Below are 26,556 nucleotides of genomic sequence, written 5' to 3' on the forward strand. Positions count from 1 at the left end.
CCCTCGCTTCTGACAGGTGACCTGTTGGCACACTTTTCACTGTGAGGAGTGATTTGTGCATTTGTGATTTGTAGTTCCTTCCTCCTGGCTCCTCCTACCCTCTGCAGAATGACTTATAAAAATCTGTCCAGTCTGTCTCCCCATATGTTTCTCATTTTATGTTTTTTTTTTCCCCCCAAATACACATTCATGCTTGGAATCGTGAGGAATGAGTAAATGAGCTATTTACTGAATGTAAGCCTCTCTCTTAGGCACGAAGGCACCTTTTTATCGGTGGACTCAAAGGTTATGTGTAGAAGGATTCCCCCAGAGATCTGTAAGAGATCTGGATTCCTGGGCTGGGATCCCAGAGTCCCTGAGTCAATACCATGGGGCTAGAGCCTAGAAATTTGCATATTGCTTATTAATACCCTGGCGACTCTTGGAGAAATGTTACCGCCATTCTGTCGTTCACTTCATCTTAGTTCTTAAGTGTGGAAAGTACTGAAGTGTTGGAAAGCATGGGTACAAACCAGTGAATTAATTTGGCTGGCAACACCATCACATTTGAAGCACAGTTGTTTGGCAATTGACTGAAAATATCACATGGTATTTCCCTTTATTCTGCAGAAATTATGTGTTTTATTTCTGTCCTGGATGTTAAGGAAAGTCAGTCACGAATATGCCTATTCTTTAGTGGTCTGTGTTTTATCTTTTTTTTTTTTTTTTTTTTTTTTTAAACCTTAAGGCTTGGGAGGTTTTATGAGGGGAAGAAAAAAAGGAATCCTTTTTAATGAGCAGGAGACAGTGTGAAAACTGTTCAGTCACTGAGTTTCTTGGGAAGAAAATATAGTGTTGATATCTTACATACATTGTTTTGTTTTGTTTCATTTTGTATGGAAAAAGCAATTAGGATTTGCCTTAGGGCAAGTTGGAAGGTTATAAGAAAAAAATGGTAGAATTAGTGAAAAGATCCAATTGTAGCTATTTTTAAATGAAATATGAAAAACCTTTGAACAAAGGAGCAGTTAGAATTCTTGAACTGACTTTTTTTTTAAAAGATTTTATTTATTTTACAGATCACAAGTAGATAGAGAGGCAGGCAGGGGAGGGGGGGAAGCAGGCTCCCTGCTGAGCAGAGAGCCCAACTTGGGTCTCCAGACGTGAGGCTCCATCCCAGGACCCTGGGATCATGACCTGAGCCAAAGGCGGAGGCTTTAACCCCCTGTTGAATTGCTTTTTTTAAATGGTATTTTCTTCCTTTAAGGGAAGCCTGGTTATTGGCTTGCTATTGCAAATTATTAACAACTCACTGAAACCTGCATTTGGTATGCGAGGTGCAGAGCTAACTCATCAGTCGTTTTGGCTGCTAGACATGCTGATTCACTGTTTGCCCCGTTGATTTCAGAGTCACAGGACTGCAGGATTACAAGCAGGATATTAAAAGTTATCTGGCCTCAGTGGAGTCTTTGGGTGTTTGCTATTGAGGTTTTTAAAAACAGAAATCTGGTATTAAATTTTTAAAAAGGATTTTATTTATTTTTGCGCATGTGTGAGAGAGACCACAAGTGCACAAGCAGGGGAAGGGATAGAGAGAGGAAGAAACAGACTCCCTGCTGAGCAGGGAGCCCTATGCAGGCAGGCTTGGTCCCAGGACTCTGGGGTCATGACCTGAGTCAAAGGTAGACTCCCAACCCACTGAGCCACCCAGATGCCTGCCCCCAGTATTGAAATTTTTCTTCCTTAGCCGCAAATAGACATTCAAATCTTAATTTTTCCAGCATGTAATTGGCCTTTAAATTAGGGAGGCCATACAATTAGTCATCCTAGTTGGAGTCCTTTGGAGAGTGAAAGGAGACAGTGTTCATAATTATGCCAGGACAACAGACTTTTAGAGTATTATTCTATCCTAAAACTAAGTTCTGTGAAATGGTTTTGAAACTCAGTGTTTAGCCTGAGAGATTTCTTTTGATATTACATGGGAAGAGGTTTATTTAGACTGAAGCTAATTGACCAAGGCGACCAGGCTGCTGTATATTATGTGACACTTGCTTTACATGGAACCCCTAGGGAAGTCTTTTTTTTTTTTTTTAAAAGACAAAATTTCATTTATCTACTTGAAAAACATGTATATTTTTCTCAAGTCAGCCTCATCCAACTTTTAAAATAATTTCTCATGTATGGCTGAAGATGAAAGGGTAGAATGGTTAGGAAAGGGCCTTATGTTTCAGAACCCTTCCAGAAAACAGTAAGATGAGAAGTGCTGGGAGGGGGAAGTGGATGTATGATCTAGATCAGAGGCTTCCACACTTTGTCGGTTGCCAGGGCCCTTAGTAGCTCAGTAATTTTACAGGTGGCCTGAAGCCCAAAGGAATACCTAACCGCTCTATTTAAGTTCTAACTTGCAAATAACATAAGTATTTACTTCCTAATAACTTAGCAGCTGTTTGGAAGAAATATTTTATCATTGGAAGGATCTGACTCTCGGTTTCAGCTCAGATCATGATCTTGGGGTTGTGAGATGGAGCCCCACATTGGGCTCTGTCCTCAGCACAGAATCTACTTGTCCCTTTCCCTCTGCTTCTCCCCTGCTCTGTCTCTGTCTCTCTCTCTCTCAAATAAAACTAAAAAAATAAAAAATAAAAAATGTCACATTTGGGACACCGGGGTGGCTCCGTTGGTTAAATTTCTGGTCTGCCTTGGGCTTGGATCATGATCCCAGGACCTGAGATCTAGTTGAGTCCTGCATGGGCTCCTTGTTCAGCGGGAAGCCAGCTTCTCCCTCTGCCTGCTGCTCCTTCTGCTTGTGTGTACTCTCTCTCTCTCTCTCTGAGAAATCAATAAATAAAATCTTTAAAAAAAATCACAGTTACATATAAATATGTGTGTATCTGTACATCACTGCAGAAGTTCTTAGACCTGGATTTTACTACAGCCTCATTTCCTATTTTTCTCATTTTCATTTTCTCCTGTGCCTTTATCTTAGCAAGGAATGTAATGTAACTTAATGTAAAAACAATGAACTACTTCAGGGTAGGGGTTTGGGCAGTGTCCGAAGACTGAATTTTTTTGTTGCTTCCCTCAGAAATTTAAAATCATTCTGTGGTTTCCCAGTGAGTTCACTGTAATGTGTTGGGATGCCTTGACACTCTGTTTGAGAACTGCAGACCTAGGTATGTGTTATGTTCATCATTTGGACTGTTGGTAAACACACAGTGTACTTATAGTAAGGAAAATCTCATGTAAGTAAGGTTTGACAGACTCCAGGACATTCTATTAGGGAAGTGACGATGCTCTTGTCTTTCAGCCCTCCGTCTTCTTGAGTTGGTTGTCTCAGATTCTGGTCCCCAGTAGCTGAAGTTTATTGAATCCTTATTATGTCAGACACTGCACTCAGTGCAACACTTTGCATGTGTTCACTCATTTAAATTGTAGTGACCCTACTGTACAAAGCCTCTTTGGTCAAGCTCCCCTGGTAATCCTCGTGAAGTAGCTTGTGTCTTTTAGGCGACGAAAACTGAAGTTCGGAAAGTTAAGTGGCTTGCTAGTGAACGTACAACAACTAGTTTTAGTTCTAGGATATAAGCTCAAGCAGTTACTGTCTTTTCTGAAGACTAGCCTCTTTCTCCCCAGCCATCAACTTCTCTGCAGACACCACACCTCCATCTCTGTGTCTCCTGCCGTAAGAGGTACAGGTTTCATGGAGACGCTAACAGGGAGGTTCTTTTGTCCTCATTTTCAGATAAAGACACTGAGACTTCAGAAATTTAGTTGCTGGCCAAAATAAACTACTACTAACTGGAATTCGAACCCAGGCTTCAGCGAGTCCAACCACAAAGCTTATCCTTGTAATTTATATGGATGACCAGAAGATCTTGTAAAAATCCTGTAGTTCTTTTGAGAGTCATTAAAAAAAGATGGAGTTATGATAATATGGCTTTTGTGTTAATATATTTGGATAAATCCTATTCACTTGGATATCATGCATGGTATGTGTGGCACCTCTCTGTGAAACACTGTCTCCATTGCCCAATCATGTGGAATAACAGAGAATATATTGTGCTTACCATTTATAAATATATGTATAGAAGAGAGAAAGGGGGAATGAATGGGCCTATTTGTCAGTGGGCTGGCTGACACGCATGGAGTACTGCTGCCCTTCTAAACCGAGACCCTCGAGGTAGGGAAGTGTGTGGAGGACTGTAATTCAGGATCAGGTTTTAAAGAATCATTTAGGAAGTAGAATAAGTACTAGGTAGTTTTTGTAAGTTACACATGAGAAAGTCTCTCGACTCTTGTGTCTCCTTAAAGCTTAATATCCAGCAGCGGTTCATTTGTACGTGGAGTTGAATTACTCTCTGGAACAAGGCAGATCCAAATCAGAGGCACACTTCGAGCTGGCAAGCTCTTTGGATGGAGGTTACTGGATAAATTGTATTGCGTCATCCCTCAGGTCCTTAGGACTAGAGCTTGAGGTTTAATATACACTAGAATGAATGGGTTCATGGGAGTTGGGTTCGGTTTATTTCTTGAGCGAGGAGACTTGTTAACAGAAGGTAAGAATACAAAGATTAAATGGGACGCTATAGTATTTTGGCTTTTTCCCCAACACTGAAAGCTCTCTTGGAGAAGCGTAACACTGCTTTTTGGAGGAAACAGAAAAGTGTCTACATCCAGAACACACCAAGCAAGTGTACTGGGTTCAGCAGCCCGGGGTCATGTCCCCCAGGCCTACTGTTGTGGTTTACTCAGTTGAGAAGCACAGGGAATCAATCTAGTCAGATTCCATATCCCCCATCCCAACCCTTTCCTCATCTCACTCTTGATTGCACGCTTTGTTGTTTCTTTTCCTGTATACAGCTCAGCCTAGCCCTTAAAGTTAAATGGAGTGTGCACCCTAGGGCCTGCTTCCCCCAAATTTGTTGTCTTCAAATGTAGGTATTTGCTTTCCCTGGAAGGTGTTCTGTTTTACAGCTTTGCTTGATCCATGAAGTGTGAATGGGACCGTGCTTCCTCATTTTAGACCTAATTTATGTCGTCCTTGTAGGTAGCACCTTATGCCTAGAACATACCACTGGAGTGTGAGAATATAAAAGCTGGGATAATTCAAATGACATAGATTTTCTTTCATATGAACCTTAATATTCTCCTAGAGAGAAACAACAAAGATTGAAAACCTATACCCTGAGAAAGGGGTATCTCTTACCAAGGTGTCTGAGGGTTCATGTTTCTACCACATGGTTTAGTTCAGCTGTTTAATAATCTGTTATGTGATGTCATTGTTGTGCATCGCATGGGTAAAAATCCAAGTTACTGTGTTATGGAACATCGGAAGGGTTGGTTTTCCCGGTATTGCTTTGGTGTTTACTGAACTCCTGAGTGTTTGTTGAATGTCTGATCTATCTATACATGTTCCAAATATTGTAGAAGAGATCAGAGTATGTCAGGGAATGTTGCCTGGGTTGGGAGAGAAAGCTTACATGTGTGAAATGGTGGAACAACACACAGGATCATTTGGTCCCCAGCACAAGTGCTATGCAGATATCCAAAAAAGGGCAACTCTAGGTGTGGTGTGTGGAGGACCTGGGACCTAGATGGAGTCGTAGATTTTGGTGGAGAAATAAGGAGAGGAATTATAAGAGGAGCAGATTCGGTCCAGGCTGGAAGATGAGAGAATGTATATTCTGGACCTTAAAAAAAATAAAAATTAAAAAATATATATATAATATAACAAATTAAGTAAATTTAATGATTTTAATTTAATAATTTTAATAAATGAAATAAATATATTTAAATGTATTTATTTAAAAAATTTAAAATAAATTTATTTAAATAAATTTATTTAAATATATTTAAATATTAAATATTACATACATTTAAATATCTATTTTAAACTTTAGGTGATTGAAATACATGGTGCTATTAGTATTTATATAATATTTAATAAGAACCTCAAAATAAATCATAGCTAAATTTGATGCTTTTCTTATAGCCTTAATCATTTATTTGTTTAAAAGAATACAAAAGTGTATCTATCAAAATATAGCTTGTGTGTCTGAGCTGAATTCAGCACACAATTATTATGTACCACCTGAATGCTGGGCACCTTACTGGGGCTCTAAAGAGGATTTCCCTCCAAGAACTTGGCAGTGTTGTAAGGACAGAAAGATGAATCTGTATAATAGAATATGACCAGTGGTCCCCTCCAAGGGATTTTGAGGTTGTTGAATAATTTTATTCTTTTTTTTTTTTTTTTTTTTATAATTTTATTTTTTATAAACATATATATATATATATTTTTTCCCCCAGGGGTACAGGTCTGTGAATCTCCACGTTTACAAACTTCACAGCACTCACCATAGCACATACCCTACCCAATGTCCATAACCCCCCCCAACCCCCCTCTGCCCAGCAACCCTCAGTTTGTTTTGTGAGATTAAGAGTCACTTATGGTTTGTCTCCCTCCCAATCCCAACTTGTTTCATTTACTCTTCTCCTACCACATTAACCCCCCATGTTGCATCTCCTCTCCCTCATATCAGGGAGATCATATGATAGTTGTCTTTCTCCGATTGACTTATTTCGCTAAGCATGATACCCTCTAGTTCCATCCATGTTGTTGCAAATGGCAAGATTTCATTTCTTTTGATGGCTGCATAGTATTCCATTGTATATATATACCACATCTTCTTTATCCATTCGTCTGTTGATGGACATCTAGGTTCTTTCCATAGTTTGGCTATTGTAGACATTGCTGCTATAAACATTCGGGTGCACGTGCCCCTTCGGATCACTACGTTTGTATCTTTAGGGTAAATACCCAGCAGTGCAATTGCTGGGTCATAGGGTAGTTCTATTTTCAACATTTTGAGGAACCTCCATGCTGTTTTCCAGAGTGGTTGCACCAGCTTGCATTCCCACCAACAATGTAGGAGGGTTCCCCTCTCTCCGCATCCTCGCCAGCATCTGTCATTTCCGGACTTGTTAATTTTAGCCATTCTGACTGGTGTGAGGTGGTATCTCATTGTGGTTTTGATTTGTATTTCCCTGATGCCGAGTGATATGGAGCACTTTTTCATGTGTCTGTTGGCCATCTGGATGTCTTCTTTGCAGAAATGTCTGTTCATGTCTTCTGCCCATTTCTTGATGGGATTATTTGTTCTTTGGGTGTTGAGTTTGCTAAGTTCTTTATAGATTCTGGACACTAGCCCTTTATCTGATATGTCGTTTGCAAATATCTTCTCCCATTCTGTCAGTTGTCTTTTGGTTTTGTTAACTGTTTCCTTTGCTGTGCAAAAGCTTTTGATCTTGATAAAATCCCAATAGTTCATTTTTGCCCTTGCTTCCCTTGCCTTTGGCGATGTTCCTAGGAAGATGTTGCTGCGGCTGAGGTCGAAGAGGTTGCTGCCTGTGTTCTCCTCAAGGATGTTGATGGATTCCTTTCTCACATGGAGGTCCTTCATCCATTTTGAGTCTATTTTCGTGTGTGGTGTAAGGAAATGATCCAATTTCATTTTTCTGCATGTGGCTGTCCAATTTTCCCAACACCATTTATTGAAGAGGCTGTCTTTTTTCCATTGGACATTCTTTCCTGCTTTGTCGAAGATTAGTTGACCATAGAGTTGAGGGTCTATTTCTGGGCTCTCTATTCTGTTCCATTGATCTATGTGTCTGTTTTTGTGCCAGTACCATGCTGTCTTGATGATGACAGCTTTGTAATAGAGCTTGAAGTCCGGAATTGTGATGCCACCAACTCTGGCTTTCTTTTTCAATATTCCTTTGGCTATTCGCGGTCTTTTCTGGTTCCATATAAATTTTAGGATTATTTGTTCCATTTCTTTGAAAAAAATGGATGGTACTTTGATAGGAATTGCATTAAATGTGTAGATTGCTTTAGGTAGCATAGACATTTTCACAATATTTATTCTTCCAATCCAGGAGCATGGAACATTTTTCCATTTCTTTGTGTCTTCCTCAATTTCTTTCATGAGTACTTTATAGTTTTCTGTGTATAGATTCTTAGTCTCTTTGGTTAGGTTTATTCCTAGGTATCTTATAGTTTTGGGTGCAATTGTAAATGGGATGGACTCCTTAATTTCTCTTTCTTCTGTCTTATTGTTGGTGTAGAGAAATGCGACTGATTTCTGTGCATTGATTTTATATCCTGACACATTACTGAATTCCTGTACAAGTTCTAGCAGTTTTGGAGTGGAGTCTTTTGGGTTTTCCACATATAGTATCATATCATCTGCGAAGAGTGATAGTTTGACTTCTTCTTTGCCGATTTGGATGCCTTTAATTTCTTTTTGTTGTCTGATTGCTGAGGCTAGGACTTCTAGTACTATGTTGAATAGCAGTGGTGATAACGGACATCCCTGCCGTGTTCCTGACCTTAGCGGAAAAGCTTTCAGTTTTTCTCCATTGAGAATGATATTTGCGATGGGTTTTTCATAGATGGCTTTGATAATATTGAGGTATGTGCCCTCTATCCCTACACTTTGAAGAGTTTTGATCAGGAAGGGATGCTGTACTTTGTCAAATGCTTTTTCAGCATCTATGGAGACTATCATATGGTTCCTGTTTTTTCTTTTATTAATGTGTTGTATCACATTGATTGATTTGCGGATGTTGAACCAACCTTGCAGCCCTGGAATAAATCCCACTTGGTCGTGGTGAATAATCCTTTTAATGTACTGTTGAATCCTATTGGCTAGTATTTTGGTGAGAATTTTTGCATCTGTGTTCATCAAGGATATTGGTCTGTAGTTCTCTTTTTTGATGGGATCCTTGTCTGGTTTGGGGATCAAGGTGAGGCTGGCCTCATAAAATGAGTTTGGAAGTTTTCCTTCCATTTCTATTTTTTGGAACAGTCTCAGGAGAATAGGAATTAGTTCTTCTTTAAATGTTTGGTAGAATTCCCCCGGGAAGCCGTCTGGCCCTGGGCTTTTGTTTGTTTGGAGATTTTTGATGACTGTTTCAATCTCCTTACTGGTTATGGGTCTGTTCAGGCTTTCTATTTCTTCCAGGTTCAGTTGTGGTAGTTTATATGTTTCTAGGAATGCATCCATTTCTTCCAGATTGTCAAATTTGTTGGCATAGAGTTGCTCATAATATGTTCTTATAATTGTCTGTATTTCTTTGGTGTTAGTTGTGATCTCTCCTCTTTCATTCATGATTTTATTTATTTGGGTCCTTTCTCTTCTCTTTTTGATAAGTCTGGCCAGGGGCTTATCAATCTTATTAATTCTTTCAAAGAACCAGCTCCTAGTTTCGTTGATTTGTTCTATTGTTTTTTTGGTTTCTATTTCATTGATTTCTGCTCTGATCTTTATGATTTCTCTTCTCCTGCTGGGTTTAGGGTTTCTTTCTTGTTCTTTCTCCAGCTCCTTTAGGTGTAGGGTTAGGTTGTGTACCTGAGACCTTTCTTGTTTCTTGAGAAAGGCTTGTACCGCTATATATTTTCCTCTCAGGACTGCCTTTGTTGTGTCCCACAGATTTTGAACTGTTGTATTTTCATTATCATTTGTTTCCATGAATTTTTTCAATTCTTCTTTAATTTCCTGGTTGACCCATTCATTCTTTAGAAGGATGCTGTTTAGTCGCCATATATTTGGGTTCTTTCCAAATTTCCTCTTGCGATTGAGTTCTAGCTTCAGAGCATTGTGGTCTGAAAATATGCAGGGAATGATCCCAATTTTTTGATAACAGTTAAGACCTGATTTAGAACCAAGGATGTGATCTATTCTGGAGAATGTTCCATGTGCACTAGAGAAGAATGTGTATTCTGTTGCTTTGGGATGAAATGTTCTGAATATATCTGTGATGTCCATCTGGTCCAGTGTGTCATTTAAGGCCTTTATTTCCTTGTTGATCTTTTGCTTGGATGATCTGTCCATTTCAGTGAGGGGAGTGTTAAAGTCCCCTACTATTATTGTATGATTGTCGATGTGTTTCTTTGATTTTGTTATTAATTGGTTTATATAGTTGGCTGCTCCCACGTTAGGGGCATAGATATTTACAATTGTTAGATCTTCTTGTTGGACAGATCCTTTGAGTATGATATAGTGTCCATCTTCATCTCTTATTATAGTCTTTGGTTTAAAATCTAAGTGATCTGATATAAGGATTGCCACTCCTACTTTCTTCTGATGTCCATTAGCATGGTAAATTCTTTTCCACCCCCTCACTTTAAATCTGAAAGTGTCTTCGGGTTTAAAATGAGTTTCTTGTAGGCAACATATAGATGGGTTTTGTTTTTTTATCCATTCTGATACCCTGTGTCTTTTGATTGGGGCATTTAGCCCATTAACATTCAGGGTAACTATTGAGAGATATGAATTTAGTGCCATTGTATTGCCTGTAAGGTGACTGCTATTGTATATTGTTTCTGTTCCTTTCTGATCTACTACTTTTAGGTTCTCTCTTTGCTTAGAGGACCCCTTTCAATATTTCCTGTAGAGCTGGCTTGGTGTTTGCAAATTCTTTCAGTTTTTGTTTGTCCTGGAAGCTTTTAATCTCTCCTTCTATTTTCAATGATAGCCTAGCTGGATATAGTATTCTTGGCTGCATGTTTTTCTCGTTTAGTACTCTGAATATATCATGCCAGCTCTTTCTGGCCTGCCAGGTCTCTGTGGATAAGTCTGCTGCCAATCTAATATTTTTACCATTGTATGTTACAGACTTCTTCTCCCGGGCTGCTTTCAGGATTTTCTCTTTGTCACTAAGACTTGTAAATTTGACTATTAGGTGACGGGGTGTGGACCTATTCTTATTGATTTTGAGTGGGGTTCTCTGAACCTCCTGGATTTTGATGTTTGTTCCCTTTGCCATATTGGGGAAATTCTCTCCAATAATTCTCTCCAATATACCTTCTGCTCCCCTCTCTCTTTCTTCTTCTTCTGGAATCCCAATTATTCTAATGTTGTTTCGTCTTATGGTGTCACTTATCTCTCGAATTCTGCCCTCGTGGTCCAGTAGTTGTTTGTCCCTCTTTTGTTCAGCTTCCTTATTCTCTGTCATTTGGTCTTCTATATCGCTAATTCTTTCTTCTGCCTCATTTATCCTAGCAGTGAGAGCCTCCATTTTTGATTGCACCTCATTAATAGCTTTTTTTATTTCAACTTGATTAGATTTTAGTTCTTTTATTTCTCCAGAAAGGGCTTTTATATCTCCCGAGAGGGTTTCTCTAATATCTTCCATGCCTTTTTCGAGCCCAGCTAGAACCTTGAGAATCGTCATTCTGAACTCTAAACCTGACATATTACCAATGTCTGTATTGATTAGGTCCTTAGCCTTTGGTACTGCCTCTTGTTCTTTTTTTTGTGGTGAATTTTTCCGCCTTGTCATTTTGTCCAGATAAGAGTATATGAAGGAGTAAGTAAAATACTAAAAGGGTGGCAACAACCCCAGGAAAATATGCTTTAGCCAAATCAGAAGAGATCCCAAATCGTGAGGGGGCGGGGGGAAGGGGATAAAAAGAGGTTCAGAAAAAAAAAAAAAATAATAAAATAAAAAAGAAAAAAGAAACAAATAAAAAAAAGAAAACCAATAATGAAAAAAATATAAAAAGGAAAAAATATATATATATTGGATAAACTAGTTAAAAAACGTTAAAAAAGAAAAGGGTAAAAGTTTAAAAAAATTTAGCAGAAGAAGAGAAAAAAATTGAAAAAGAAAAAAAAATTAAATTAACTGCAAGGCTAAAGAATCATGGGGAGAAAGCCATGAGTTCCGTGCTTTGCTTTCTCCTCCTCTGGAATTCCGCTGCTCTCCTTGGTATTGAAACCGCACTCCTCGTAAGTGAACTTGGTCCTGGCTGGGTTTCTTGATGATCTTCTGGGGGAGGGGCCTGTTGTAGTGATTTTCAAGTGTCTTTGCCCCAGGCGGAGTCGCACCGCCCTTACCAGGGGCCGGGCTGAGTAATCCGCTCGGGTTTGCTTTCGGGAGCTTTTGTTCCCTGAGCACTTTCCGTAGAGTCCGGAGGACGGGAAGGAAGATGGCGGCCTCCCAGTCTCCGGCCCGGAGGAGCCGAGAGCTAGGGGTCCCACTCCTCAGTGCGCCCTCAGGGAACAGCGTCCAATTACTCCCGTCACCCTGGCCTCCGGCCGTGCTCCGAGCTCACCGAGCCTGCGACCGGTTCAAGGTAAGCCCGAGCTGTGAGCTCACTCCTCGGCTCCGTCTCTGTAGCCGGCTTCCCTGTTCTAATACCTGCGAGCTCTGCGACACTCAGACACCCCGATCCTTCTGTGACCCTGCGGGACCTGAGGCCACACTGGCCCCGCGTGGGCTTCACCCCAGTTAAGCCTCTGGAGCGATGTCCCTCAGCGGAACAGACTTTTAAAAGTCCCGATTTTGTGCTCCGTTGCTCCGCCGCTTGCCGGGAGCCGGCCCCTCCCCCCGGGGTCTGTCTTCCCGTCCCTTTGGATTCACTTCTCCGCCAGTCCTACCTTTCAGCAAGTGGTTGATTTTCTGTTTCTAGAATTGCTGTTCTTCTTCTCTTCGATCTCCCGTTGGATTTGTAGGTGTTTGCAATCTTTAGATAAGCTATCTAGCTGATCTCCCGCAACCTGAAGTAGTCTCAGCTGCTACTTCTCCGCCATCTTGACTCCTCCGAATAATTTTATTCTTAATGCCAGTTATTTTGGGAATTCTTCAGTGCTTGTGACATCTTAAGCAGTTAAGTGATTTAAAACAAATTAAATATATAAAAGTGTCACTTTTAGACACCATGTGTGAATTAACTTGCTGATGGTTGTTACCATAAAAATACCAGCAGCATTGAAATTATGCTTTTTTCTTAGTTTAAAATCAGAAAAATCGTTTAGCAATAAATAAGGGCATTCATATAATAATGCAACAATAAAGTAAAGGCTGTTTTTTGTGCACATATTTTAATTGTGTATTAAAATCTTCAAATTGGTTATCTAGGTTTTATGTTCTTTTTCAACTTTATAGCAGGTTTTTTTTTTGTTTTTTTTTTAAGATTTTATGTAATTTGACAGAGAGAGAGAGAGATAGCAAGAGCACAAGCAGGGGGAGTGGGAGAGGAGAAGCAGGCTTCCTGCTGAGCAGGGAGCCCTATGTGACATGGGGCTCGATCCCAGGATCCTGAGATCATGACCTGAGCTGAAGACAGACCCTTAACCAATTTAACCGATTGAGCCACCCAGGGCCCCCTAGCGGGGTTTTTGAATTAACTGACAGTAAGCTGTACCTGAAGTAGTGCTTTTTATGCCAGGGTGTTATATGCATAGAAACAGAAGTTTACTTGATGGTCTTTTCCACAACCGTGAGGGCCAAAAAAGTAAGCAGTAGGCTAATGGAAGAGAAAACCAGGCACAGAACCATGCAGATGTGTCACGCGTCAGAAGGCCTGCCATCTGGGACCTCTCAGCCTTCCTGCCTGGCTTGGCTGGGCCTGTCGCCATTGTGGGCTCTCGGAACAAAGTCCAAGACTGACCAGTGTTATGTCGCAGTGAAAGCTAAGTTTTGCTAGTGTTCGTGTGTTTGTGTGGATAGTGTAGAGTTTTATTTCATACCATGTCTTCATCGGAACTGGTGGGTTTATTTTTAGATTTTTAGTAATTTAATATTAGGATATTGTTTAGTTCCCTAAGGTTTTCCATTTCCTTCTGTAATTCAGTTACATTCTGGCTTTTATCAATTTGAAGTATGGCATATGAAATGGAAACCAAGCCTCTCACCATTGGCAGTGAAAAGCAGATATGAAAATTTTGGAATTTGGTGCTGTGGGAAGAGGGAGGCTGTGCATTGGGGGAAGCCAAAGTATTGTCAGCCAGAGTATTAGTTTTCTACTGTTTCCATAACAAATTACTATGAACTTAGTCATGCAAAATAATTCAGTTTAATTATCTTATGGTTGTGTAGGTTAGAAGTCTGGCAGGAGTGTTACTGCATGAAAATCAGGGCTTCAGTGGGAAGGGCTTCTAGAAGCTCTAGGGGAGAATCCATTTCTTTGCCTTAATCAGCTTCTAGAGGCTGCTGCATTTCTTGGCTCGTGGCCTCCTTTTTCCATCCTTAAAGCCAGCATTGGCTGGTGAAGTCCTTCTCACATTGTGTCACTCTGATTTCTTCCCTCTGACTCTCTTCTGTCTTACTTACCCACTTTTTTTTTTAAATACTTTTTCCTTATTGTGGTAAAATATCCACACCATGAAGTTCACCATTTTTAAGTGTATTATTCTGTTAACATGAAGCAAATTCAGTGTCCTGCAACCACCACCACTGCCTTCTCCTAAAATTCTTTATCACCTCTAATGTCTGTACCCATTAAGCAATAACCCCATTTCCCCATTTTCCCTAGCCAGGTAATTTGTAATCTGTTTTCTTTTTTTATTTGTTTGTTGCTATGAGTTAGCCTTTTCTAGATATTTTGTATTGGTAGAATCAGATAATATTTGCCCCTTAGTGACTGACTTCTTTTACCCAAACATTTTCAGGGTTTACACATGTTATAGTATGAGTCAGAGCTTCATTTCTTTTTATGGCTGAATAATATTCTGTTGTATGTATGTAACAAATTTTGTATATCCATTCACATTTCGGTGGACACCTGGTTTATTCTGCTTTTGGCTGCTGTGAATGATGTTATCTTAATGCTGGTAGACAGGTATCTGGTGAGTCTGTTTTTGATTCTTTGGTATACATAATCTGTGGGATCAACCGCTAATTCTGTGTTTAAATTTTCTGAGAGTTATCACAGTGTTTTCCACAGTGGCTGTATATTATATTTCCAGCAGCAATGTACAGGGATTCCAATTTCTCCACATTGTCAACAACAAATATTTTCCATTTTTAAAATTCTTCTGCTTCAAAGACTCTTGTGACTGCATCAGTTTATCTCGGGTGGTGCGGGGTAATCTTGCAGTCTCAACATTGTTAACCCAATTGTATCTGCAGATAACATCTTCATATATAAGGAAACAGTCACAGGTTCTTGGGTTTGGTGTGAGGACATTTTTAGGAACCATTATCCTGTCTGTGAGCATGAACCTGCCCCAGAAGTCATAGCTTTTTACACATGAGAAACTATGTATTTCAGGCTGTAATTTTTGGTCTCCGTTGTGGCAGAAATCCTCATCTTTATGTTGACAGCAAAATTTTTCACCTCTTGTCTCAGGAGATGTGATGTTAGTTGAGCATTAACTTGAATTATTTCCCTCCTTTGAAAGGGCTTACCATGACTATGAAACCAGGTTCACTAGTCTTTTTCAGAGTAATTGGGAAGGGGAGAGGGAGACAAACAATGACCCTAATGATCTAAGAAGGGAAGTTAAGGAATGTTGCTGGGAAAGTGTTGGGAGAGGAGGAGGCCAGGGCTTCAGGGGAATTGGGCAAGGTGAAAAAATATGCTTGTTTCAGGTCAGCAGGTGATAGAGATCCTATTTTTAGGGCTTGATTGTGGTGGAATCTGGCTATCGGATGTGTTATAATTAGAGTTTGATATCTCCGATTCTCAAAATGTTTTTGCTCTAAAGAATCCTATGTCATGAAGGTTGATGTTTGTCAGTCAAATAAGAACCCTTTCTCTGGATTTTGATTCATTTTGGTCTGTGCCAGCAAGCCCAGCCCTTGAACACTAGTTGCCCTTAGGTTGCCAAGTGGCTGCCCATGAAACAGGTTTTTAGCATCTTAAGTGTGGCCTGTTGTGTAATTCCCTCATCCCAGTACACAAGTGTGTGCAGGTAGACAAATCGATGAAGAATCATTTGAATTTGAGAATGTGTCCAGGAATCAGGCATCAGGCTTCTAATGACAGATAGGATGTTTGAAAGAAGTTGAGTATTTCTTTCCATTATTCCCTTCAGGTTTGAATATGACTAGAATCTGTATTTCAGGAGTTAGCATGATGGCCTGAGGAGGAATGTGTGTTTTTTTTTGTCATCTATTAGATGTGGAATCACTTAAACCTAGTGATATGGGGAATATCAGATAGATGAAAACTTGGCCTAGACTGCTATAGTTATGTCCTTCTATTCAGTAGGTAAGATGGGCTCTCCCACCCAGCCTTACCCATATTGACAATAATGGCCCTGGAATGAAATATAAATTATATGCGCACATGCACGTGCATACACACACACACACACACACACACACACACACAGTCAACACTTGTTTATTCCCATTTACAAAGGGCCATGAAAATGTGACTCATTTAAAGGAGTAGATCATTTACATGAGAATTTGGGAAGCTTTTTGTTTTAGTTGGTCTTTATTGGTAAAGACAGATAATTTTCTAGAGATTCATGATTTTGGAAATAAAATGAGTTCTATGAATACAAAGCTCCATGTTGAGACGAGCAGTGGAGAGAATGGCAAGTGCTGGTACTTAACTGTGATAATAGAAAACCTGTATAGTCGGGAAACCATGGAAACTTACAAAAGTAGAAGAGCATAATAGACCTTCAATCATTATTAATTCAATCATATTCCTTACAGTGTTGATGATAATAAGAGTAACAGTATCTACCATATATTGAGTAATGACTGTGTGCAGGATTTTCTGCTAAATACATGCATTATCTGATTTGCTTTTCTCAAATACACATCATGTGTGTTTACTCATATTCACACACACACACACACATACCCACCCACCCACCATAGATGAAAGTGGGCTTCCTTTCATAATAATGGAAAAAGAGTAGTAGTCACATTGGCCTGGATTCGTGGTTCTTGTACTGGTAATAACTACTTATGATGAATGTGGATCTTGCCTTCCGTTTTTTGAGTCTGTTTGGGCACCTATAAAAGACAGAATAGGACTAAAAATCTTACCAGCTTCTCTTCTGGCTCCATAGTTTTTAATTATAAGATGTTGTGCAAGAGTTGTTTGTATTTAGTCCAATCCTTAAAAGAAAATCTTCCAAGAAAACCGGTGTAACTAAAATTTGAATGGGACGTTAGAGGTAGGTCTCATTGTCAGGGTTCCCCAGAAAGGACAGCTTTCCGGTCAGATTTTATTTTGAAGGTGTAACTAGATCAGGGAGCAGGCTGATTTCTCCTGTTGTAGGCTTTACTGTCTACAGTGAATGATATTAATACTCTCAGTGATTAAATAAAAATAAAGTGACAGTGAACGATGTCTGACTGAGGATTCGTTGTGGAGACTGTTTGGCTGACTGCCTGAGTCCCGGGCCAGAAAACCAGCTGAATATATTTGAGCAGCATCCTCTGGGCTAGGAGGGTATTGAAACTCAGGCTGTCAGGTTGTTGCTGGGAACTAGAAGGAAATGGTTTGAAGGTTAGTTGAACAGAAGGGTGGGCCATGGATTGAATTTGCAGCCCCCCTCTGCTGCCCTAGGTGTTGGAATTTTAAAATGAACTCATGGGAGAATTGGTACCTAACTCAGTATTAGGTGATGAACAGAGGAGAATTCCTTTATCCTATGCGATTTGAGGACCCCAAAGGCTGGCTTTTTCTGGAAATCTCTTTGGCTGAGGAATTGCCACTGGCTGTCAAGTCAATCTGAAATTCTGTGGTTTGGTGGCCAGGATCTGGCCATTCTAACTTGGTCTCACACTACCTGCTCCTTACCCCCTGGTTTATTCTGTAGAGCACAAAATCCTCTGCCTTTTCCTACGTTCATACTTACCTCTGCTCATACTTTCCCTTCACCCAAAGGAATGAGAATAAGCTCTAATGTATTGAGTGTCTTCCATGTACTTACTTTGTACCATGTACATTATCCAATTTAATTTTTCTCAGACTCTGTGAAGCAGGTAGTGTCATTATTACGAGTGTCACCCTTCTCATCATGATCATCACTGTCCTTTCCACTTTACAAGTGAGGAAACTGAAGCTTTAGTTTAGGTAATTTTTTTTTTTTTAAGATTTTATTTATTTATTTGACAGAGATCACAAGTAGGCAGAGAGGCAGGCAGAGAGAGAGGAAGGGAAGCAGGCTCCCTGCTGAGCAGAGAGCCCGACGCGGGGATCCATCCCAGGACCCTGAGATCATGACCTGAGCTGAAGGCAGAGGCTCAACCCACTGAGCCACCCAGGTGGCCCCTAATTTAGGTAATTCACCCAAGATTATAGTTTAATGATTATAGATTATAGATTAATGAGTAGTAGAGTTGAGATCGCAACCTGGGTGGCCCATCTCCAAACCCCAAATATTAAAAACCATACGATGCCATTAAATGCCATTCTTTACTGCCCTCTTCACACATCCAAGCCCAGTCCACAGCATTTCCTTTAACAAAATGGTAAGAGGTAATGGCTTCCTCTCTGAGGTTTGATTATATTCTGTAGTCAGTTCTGTTTTATACTGGTGTACCCAACTTCTTGCCTTGTGCTTCATTGAAGTCTGAGCTTACCTCATATTTGTATCTCCTTCATTTGGTTTTTATTGGAGCAAATTAAGTGTAAGAGTACCTATCTACAGATATGATCCAGTAACTTTTTTTTTTGTGGGGGGGTGGTTCAAGTTCATATTTATAAATACATTGAAGATTTGTGTTAAAAATACCAGTATTTTGTCTGAAAAATATTATTAGCTTAAATAATATGCATTTTCCTCTTACCTTGCATGCTAACGATCAGGTCTCTGGTTATTGAAGTAGAACCCTTGGATTGCTTTCCTCAGACAGGTTGTTTTGTAGGTTTCTACAAAACAACCGCTGAAGTGTCGGCGTAACAGGATGGTCATACAGACCACTCTTGAGTCCTGGCTTTGTCACCCGTCTCATGCAGGGAAGAGTTACTTAACCTCCTTGTCCTTCAGTTTTCTTCTCTGTTAAGTGGGGATGATAATACCTACTTGTCAGGATTACAAAGCAGATTAAATTGGCTAATGCATGCGGAGAGCCTAAGGGCCTAAGACATATCAGCCCATCAGTGAATGGTACATCTTGTTGTTTTTGACCCTCCGCTTTGATTCTGACCTTCCATTTTAAATTACATTTACTGGCTTCTTCACTTCTGGACTGTTCATTTTCATTTGCTTTTTGATTCAAAAAGTGTGGCCCATGATGACCAATAGTAAGTGGTAAAGTCGGGGTTGGAATCCAGCTAGTCCAGCTCCAGAGCCCAACTCATAAATCCCTGCCCCATACTGCCTCATTCAATTCCAGTCCACCCTGCGCTGCCCAGTCATCTATTGTAATCCATCCCTTTCCTTTTTTAAAAAAAATATTTATTTATTTATTTGACAGAGATCACAAGTAGGCAGAGAGGCAGGCAGAGAGAGAGAGAGGAGGAAACAGGCTCCCTGCTGAGCAGAGAGCCAGACGTGGGTCTCAGATGTGGGGCTCCATCCCAGGACCCTGGGATCATGACCTGAGCCGAAGGCAGAGGCTTTAACCCACTGAGCCACCCAGGCACCCCTTTACCTTTACTTTTTGCAGCAAAAGGTAATGGCTCTGCAGAGGGGGAAATGAGGAGTTGTTGTTTGGGTATTGAGTTTTGGTATTGTAAGATGAGTTTTAGGGATCAACACTAAATATAGTTAACATCTCTGAGCTAATGCATTAAACATTTGGTTGGAAGGGCCAATTTTATAGTGTGTTTACTGCAAATTTAAAAAGGTAATGGCTCCTCCTTTTGAGTTCCCATGAAACTTCTGTACCTTTATCAGTGAAGAGCTCTAGAAGATTATCAGAGCTGTTTCTCTTGTGACAGGCTTTTCCTTGCTTCCATAAGTGACCCTGCTTGTGAAGTCCATGTCTTTTCTCTTTAGTACACAGGTGGTTATGGAATAAAAGAGTTTCTGTGGTTGAATCTGGTGACTTAATACTTGGAAGCTTTAATTTAGAGATTATGAGAACAAAAGTGTATTATGGTTACATAAGGTGTACTTAATAGGGCTCACTTTCACTACTGTGCGTCTGTATATCACCGTGGGTTTCTCAACACGAGCCTCAAGGATATCAGAGAGAAAGAAGGATATCCTGCAATTTTCATTGCTCCTGTGAAACTAGGGTAAGAGCTGATGTCAAAAAGTTGTATTCCTAGGACATGGGTTTTATTTGGTTCCTTCATTGTGCTCTGCGTTGTGTATAATATTCTGTCGGTATAATTTCAGATGTATAGACCACCCCTGATTCTTTTTCACTGTAATTAATGTCTCTAGAAACTTGGATATTTCATTGTTATTTACTTTTGATTTTTCAAAAACTTTTAACATGGAAAGCCCATTTAAAAACAATATAAAATAGTAGAGTTAAGCAGAAGCCAGAATCTAGACCATTAATGTAACTACAACTTGGGGTAGATTAATTGTTATAGTTGATACTGATCTGAATTTACTGGCAATAAGAACAAAACAAAATGAAGTTCCGGTTCTGTGATTTATTATATGTGAATGCCCTAAGACATCATTTTTCTTTTTAGGGAATTGTTGCTAGCGTTGACCTTGAAGATTCTTTCCCCCGTGAATTCTTGTTTGGAAAATTACTAATGATTAATAGACATTATCTTTGGGGTTTTATAATAAACAACACTCTTTAGTGTATAGGTTTTGATAGCTGAAGCCTAAACCCTGAATCAATGAAGATATTTCCAGATTGAATAATCTTACTGAACTAGTTTGCTTATCTTTTATTCAACAACCTGCATAGTGTTTACTATTTGCCATATACTGTCCTAGACACTGGGGGTTAGTGGAAGAAATTGTCCTTGAAGCCCTTAGTCCAGTGGGGAATTTAGCTGGGCAAATAGGTTTACCGTGCGAGTTGCTATGATGGAGACAAGTATATCATGCCTTTGGAGCCCGAGAGGGTATGTCGTCTTGGAAGAGTTGGAGGAGGGTTCTTATGATACATGATATTTGAGCTGATTCTTGAATGTTTGTCGGGTTGAAAGGAAAGAAAGAGACCAGAATGCTCTTGGATGCTCTGATTTATTTTAGCTAGGAACTTGTACAATCTAGAAATAAATCACTAACATCCACTAAACTTTTCAACTCAAATATCCCATGTCCTCAGTGGATGTTTGGCATGGATGAGTACAGCAGTTTTATCACTGAATCCACTCCTGTTCCTGTAGTGCTCTGGCTCATGGTCAAAGCCCAGTAACTAGAGGATGGATTGATGGATGCAAGGAAGGAGAGGAGAGCCTTATGTCACAGATACCACAAAGTATGGATGAGCTCGAGTTGTCACTGTATGAGAAAGGCTTGGAGGTTGCTTTACATTTCAGTCAAATGGAAGAGCAATCCATTTTCACAGGCAGCAAAGGGACCTGGAGATAAAGCCAGTGTTTTCCTCCGAAAATAGCTTGGACTCTTAGGAATTACCTGCACAGACTTCTAGCCAGGACTCCGGAGTCCTGCCCTATGCAATACAAAAGGACCGAGTTCACTCTAAAAATGTTTTCAGGGTAGTTATTACCAGTTAATTCACAAGGTCCCTGGACCCTAGCCAGCCTCTGTGGAGTGTCTGCTTTTAAACAGAGCTCCTGCTTCTTGGTCCCCGTAGAATTACTAAGATGTGCAGTGTATGCCTCAGCAGCTCTGAGGCCTGACCCGTGAAAGGGGCTATTTCAGATGGCTGGCGAATGATGGCCAAGTGCAGTATTCGTTTTGACATGTTGGGGCTGAGCATCTTCTCCAGACAATGACTAGTCAGCGAGCTCAAAAACACTTCTTAGGACTCTTCTCATTCAGAACGGTGCAGACCTTTTCCTCGACCTTCAAAATCACATGGTCCACCTGCCTGCTTCGCCATTCTTCAGGATGTCTCAGAGTTATCTTGGACTTAAAAAGGGTCACTTGGACACTTTATTTATCACCTCCCCCAGATCTGTGCTGGCTTTCACAGTGTGCTCCTTTCATTAAATGGATAATCATTTATCTAGGGACTCAGGATAGAAGGATAATATTAATTCGTGACATCTTCCCTCAGTCCTTAAATGTAACCAGACAGTTTCTGTTAATATTTTTAACATCTATCCACCTTCCTTCATTTGAGGTGTCATTGGCCTTGTGCAAGCCGCCATCATTCATTGGAACCAGTGGCTTTGCTGCTTCTACTTTGGCTGTTTCTTTTAATATTTTTTATTTATTTGACAGAGATCACAAGTAGGCGGAGAGGCAGGCAGAGAGAGAGAGGGAGAAGCAGGCTCCCTGCTGAGCAGAGAGCCCGATGAGGGACTCGATCCCAGGACCCTGAGACCATGGCAGAGGCTTAACCCACTGAGCCACCCAGGCGCCCCCCCCCCCTTTTTTTAAAATATTTTTTATTTATTTACTTTGGCTGTTTCTAATCAGATCTCCATGTATACTCAGGGTAGATTTTATGAAATATAATTTGATTTTGTCATTTCATGCTGATGGAGACTTCAGTGGCCTGCTGTTACATTGTAGGGAACGATAAAAGGTGTTTACCCCGGCCTACGTGGCCGGGTGTGATACAGCCTTAACTTAGCACTCCAGCTTGATCTTTCCCTCATTCCCTCTCTTTTACTTTCTCTCCACCCAGAATGACTGTCTTTTGGGTTTTTGATTTGCCGAGCTGTTTCCTGACTTAGCATCTTTTCGCTGTTTCCTCTCCTCAGTATGCTGTTGTTCACTCTTGCCCTGGTCCAGTCCTTCTCATTTTTAGTGCTCTTCTTGTTACTTTTTCCTAAAGGGTCTTTTTAGATTGTCCATTCAAAAGTTGCCCTCTGATCATCTCTATCAAGACTTAGCAGAGTTGAAGATGAGCTCATTTCACTTGCATCTGCCCCACCATTATGAGATGCTGGGGAAGGACTATATCTCTTTGGTTCCCTGCTGTGCTGTGTTGAACAGAGCTTGTGCAAAGGTTGCACTTCACAGTTGTTGAATGAAATACTGCTTCTTAAAAGTAAAAGTTGATCTAGGTGAAACGGCAGTAACAGGGCCTGCATCTAACTCCTGCAGGAGTGTTTGTAGACTGATTCCACACAAGTGCCTAGGAGATACTCACAGAAAGTCAGTTACTGCCATTTTGCCTTGCACTCCCACCCCCCAAGGAAGGAGGTGGAATTTTTAGTGTTTGTTTTGGGGACCCTCACAGATGAAGTTTAGATTGTGTTCTGTTCCTGGAAAGCTGTCCAACTTTGAGCCAGTTAACCAAGTTCTCCCAGGTCTCCTTTCCCCTACATAAATTGAGGAAAATTACATCTCATGAATGTTATTATGAAGATTTACGTGAGATTATGTGAAGTGCTTCATACAGTGCTTGACATCCTAGAAGAGTTCAGGCTTTATTTTTTCTTATTCCCTTTATATCTCAAGAGATTAATAAGGACTCAGAAAAACTCATTTAACTTACCTCGTAATCTTACTGTTTTTATTTAATGCATAATCACACCCAAGAGTATTAACATGGAGGTCAAAATCAGTTTAGGAGGAAATAATCCATCTCTAGGGTACAAATAAGCAGTGATGGACTGGTTATTTAATGGTCAATAACATTGGTTTCCCTCAGAAAGATAGCTGTGGAATTCTCCTTTTTGCCTTATCCCAGGGGTGGTTGTTTAACATTGTAAAATTGTAATTACAAATAAATGCAAATAGTTATTTTTCTTTCTAGTTCAAGTAGATATTCTATGGAGATAAGTGACATTAGATATTTAGATATTTCCCCCATTTTAGATATTTTGAGAAGCCTCGGCAATATCATTGAAAGCTCTGGAATCCAGTGCTGTTCTGCTTATATTATCAGCTTTGGAGGCAATTAAAAATTTTAATATTCTGAAGGCAGGTTGTTAGATTCAAATGGATTAGATTCAAATTAGTAGGTGGTCTGTGACCACCGCTTCCTTAGTGCATACCACTCTGGATGCTAAATTGAGTTTAAAGCTTGAGTTACATCTATCAAATGTATCAAAGGTTAATTCTCTGCCATTAAGTTAGAATAGCTCACCCATCCTTGCCTCTATTAAATTTATTTCACTGGATGATATGAGACAGTAATTGTGGCCAATAGAATTGCTTCTCTACAGGCCATATCTTTCGGAGAGCTAGGGGCTCTAGCATTAATAGTCAAAGACCTTTGGATTTGTCTACCCAAATATTGACCCAGGTAAGGATCTTTGTAGTTTATTTAGGGATAGCTATGATTTAGAGCATTGATACAAGGTAGATAGTGCAGTTAATAGACATCAACCCCTTAGCTCAGTTTAGAGCATGGAAACTTTAGGGAGGCCAAGGGAACGCCTATGAATTCCTTCTGGGGCTCTTTCACTCTGCCCTGTTCTGTGGCCAAAGATCTCACCTCACACCCAAGCCAAGTATCTTGAAAAAGTGTATATAATTGGTCATTTGGGACATTGGGCTAAAAACATGCAAATGTACGTGGGCGCAGATCCACGAACAATACTACGGTAAGTGTGCCATATTGACAGAGAGAGGTTTATAGGAGTTTGGATGTCTAGACATCTTGAGCTCATGGTCTACTTCTTACTGCAAACCCACCTTCATAAACGATATAGCTAAACTGAGAATTATGGTTGCTAAATGTTAACGTATTTCCCAAAGGAGTACTTTTCATCTCCATAGAGGTGACTAAAACCACTTCCACTTTTTTCTTTTTCTTTTTTTTTTTTTAATTAAAAAAATTTTTTTTAAGGTGTCCTTTTACTTAAAATTATTTGTCAAAGTAAACACTGATGTTGTCTCTCAAAAGTTCTGGTTATTGGGTTTTCCTTTAGTGTTTTGTGTTCTGTGCCTGGTGGGGCTGTAGTGCTTTAAAGAGAAATTGGGGATATACGCTCTCAACTGAGTAGAATGGGAGCCTGCTCTTCAATGAAAAAATAGTGCATTACCTTTGGTGAAATGCAAGTCTGATAGTTCAAGGCAGACCCACCTCAGATGTCCCGGCGTAAGACTTCAGAGCTTCTCTAGCCCCGTTAAACTGATTTGATGTTTAAGTGACTTCTGTAGGGCATTTGGGTTTAATTAGATGCTAGGAATTGCAAAAAAGTCCTAAAAGAACCACTGTAGTCTTCTTTGGTCTGCCTGTGAGTTAGCTCCCCATTAGCAGCCTGTTGTGGAATGTGACATATCTCTTTCCTTTTCTTTTTACAGAATGCTATGAACCTACCCCCGGACAAAGCCAGGTTACTGCGACAGTATGATAATGAGAAAAAGTGGGAACTGATTTGTGATCAGGTAAGACACTGTGATGCTTTATCAAGAAATAATGAACAGAGAGAATCAGATTTCCTCCCTAAATATAGTAGACTTTTTCCAGGATACCTATGCATGGATTTCTGTTTTGTGACTCTTTGCCTTCCTGTTTATTAGGACCAAAGGTAAAGCTAGAAAGTGACTTCTTTTATTTGTGCATTATTTTAATTCTCTCCTTTATTTTCAAGCATTTAGTTATTAGATCTTCTGGGAAATCTGGTCAGGTGGGCAAACCAAATTCATATCTGCTTTTTTTGTTTTTGTTTTTGTTTTTGTTTTTTTTTTTTTTGAGAGAGTTTGGGGTCAGGGGAGGGCTGAGGGAGAGGGAGAGAAAGAATCCTAAGCAGGTTCTGTGCCCAGGATGGAGCCTGGCATGGGGCTTGATCCCACGACCCTGCGATCATGACTCGAGCTGTAATCAATCAATAGTCGGACACTTAGCTTAGCCGACTGAGCCACTTAGGGACCCCTGTTTTTCTAATTTACGTAGCAGTTTATGCTCTTGAATAATGTGGGTCCTCTAGTTTAATTGGGTTTCCTATCCATGTTTATTTTTGTAATTCCTGGAGGAAGGTGAATTGTTTATAAAGAAACATCACTTGGGCTGATGAATTATTTCAGATTTTAGCAAGTCTTCGGATGCTTTCTTTTCTTTTCTTTCTTTCTTTCTTTTTTTTTTTTTTTTTAAAGATTTTATTTATTTATTTGTCAGAGAGCATAAGCAGGGGGAGCAGCAAGCCGAGCAGGCAGAGGGAGAAGCAGGCTTCCCGCTGATCAGGGAGCCTGATGTGGGACTCGATCCCAGCACCTTGGGATCATGACCTGAGTTGAAGGCAGACGCTGAACCGACTAAGCCACCCAGGCATCCCCAGATGTTTTTGTTTTATCATTAACTCATTCTTCAGAAAGATATAAAGTAAAAAGTGAAATTCTGCATTTTGGTTCTGTCTGCTCTTCACATTGTCCACCTTAGAGGTCCACTTAGAGGTAAGACTTCCAAGTATTGGCTTTCAGCTTTTAAAATGTTGTTGTCTTACAAAAAAGTTTGTCTTAAAAAATCAAAATACATGGACGTACACACCCTCTGTCTGCATCTAGGTACATTGGTCATTCCCACCTGTTCTTTCAAATGGTATGTAGTATTCTATTGTATTGATAGTCATTTCTTTGGCACTTTGCCGCAGGTTGGTGTGGACTCGTTGCTGTCATCTTAGGGTCAGTCTGTAGCTAACGGACTCTGTATGTTAGCATTGCATGTTGGGCCATGAACTTCAGGGTGCTTGTGTCTCCCCCGCTACCCACCACCTGTAACATTTCTGGGGAGTGTTCGAATTCCTCTAACCACAGCTCCCTTGGTCTCCTTCTGTGGGGACAGTGTGTATCAGAGAAGCTAGAGGGGTTTTTTATTGCCCACAGGTCGAGCTATTACCCTAAGAAATACATGCCCACGGTTGAC

At 40.2% G+C, this 26,556-nt stretch overlaps 1 protein-coding gene across 16 annotated transcripts in view; it reads left to right on the forward strand.

Moving 5' to 3' along the window:
* Window positions 1–26,556, forward strand: part of FMNL2 (formin like 2) — a 317,058-nt gene that overhangs the window by 160,277 nt on the left and 130,225 nt on the right. For all 16 annotated transcript variants that reach the window (XM_032857808.1, XM_032857815.1, XM_032857811.1 and 13 more), the window contains exon 2: window positions 24,999–25,082. In XM_032857808.1, coding sequence (XP_032713699.1) covers window positions 24,999–25,082 — 84 coding nt within the window. The remainder of the gene's footprint in view (window positions 1–24,998; window positions 25,083–26,556) is intronic.

Source organism: Lontra canadensis, unplaced genomic scaffold (genome assembly GCF_010015895.1).
Source record: "Lontra canadensis isolate GAN:19392208 unplaced genomic scaffold, GSC_riverotter_1.0 scaffold13, whole genome shotgun sequence".
NCBI classification, from domain to species: domain Eukaryota; kingdom Metazoa; phylum Chordata; class Mammalia; order Carnivora; family Mustelidae; genus Lontra; species Lontra canadensis.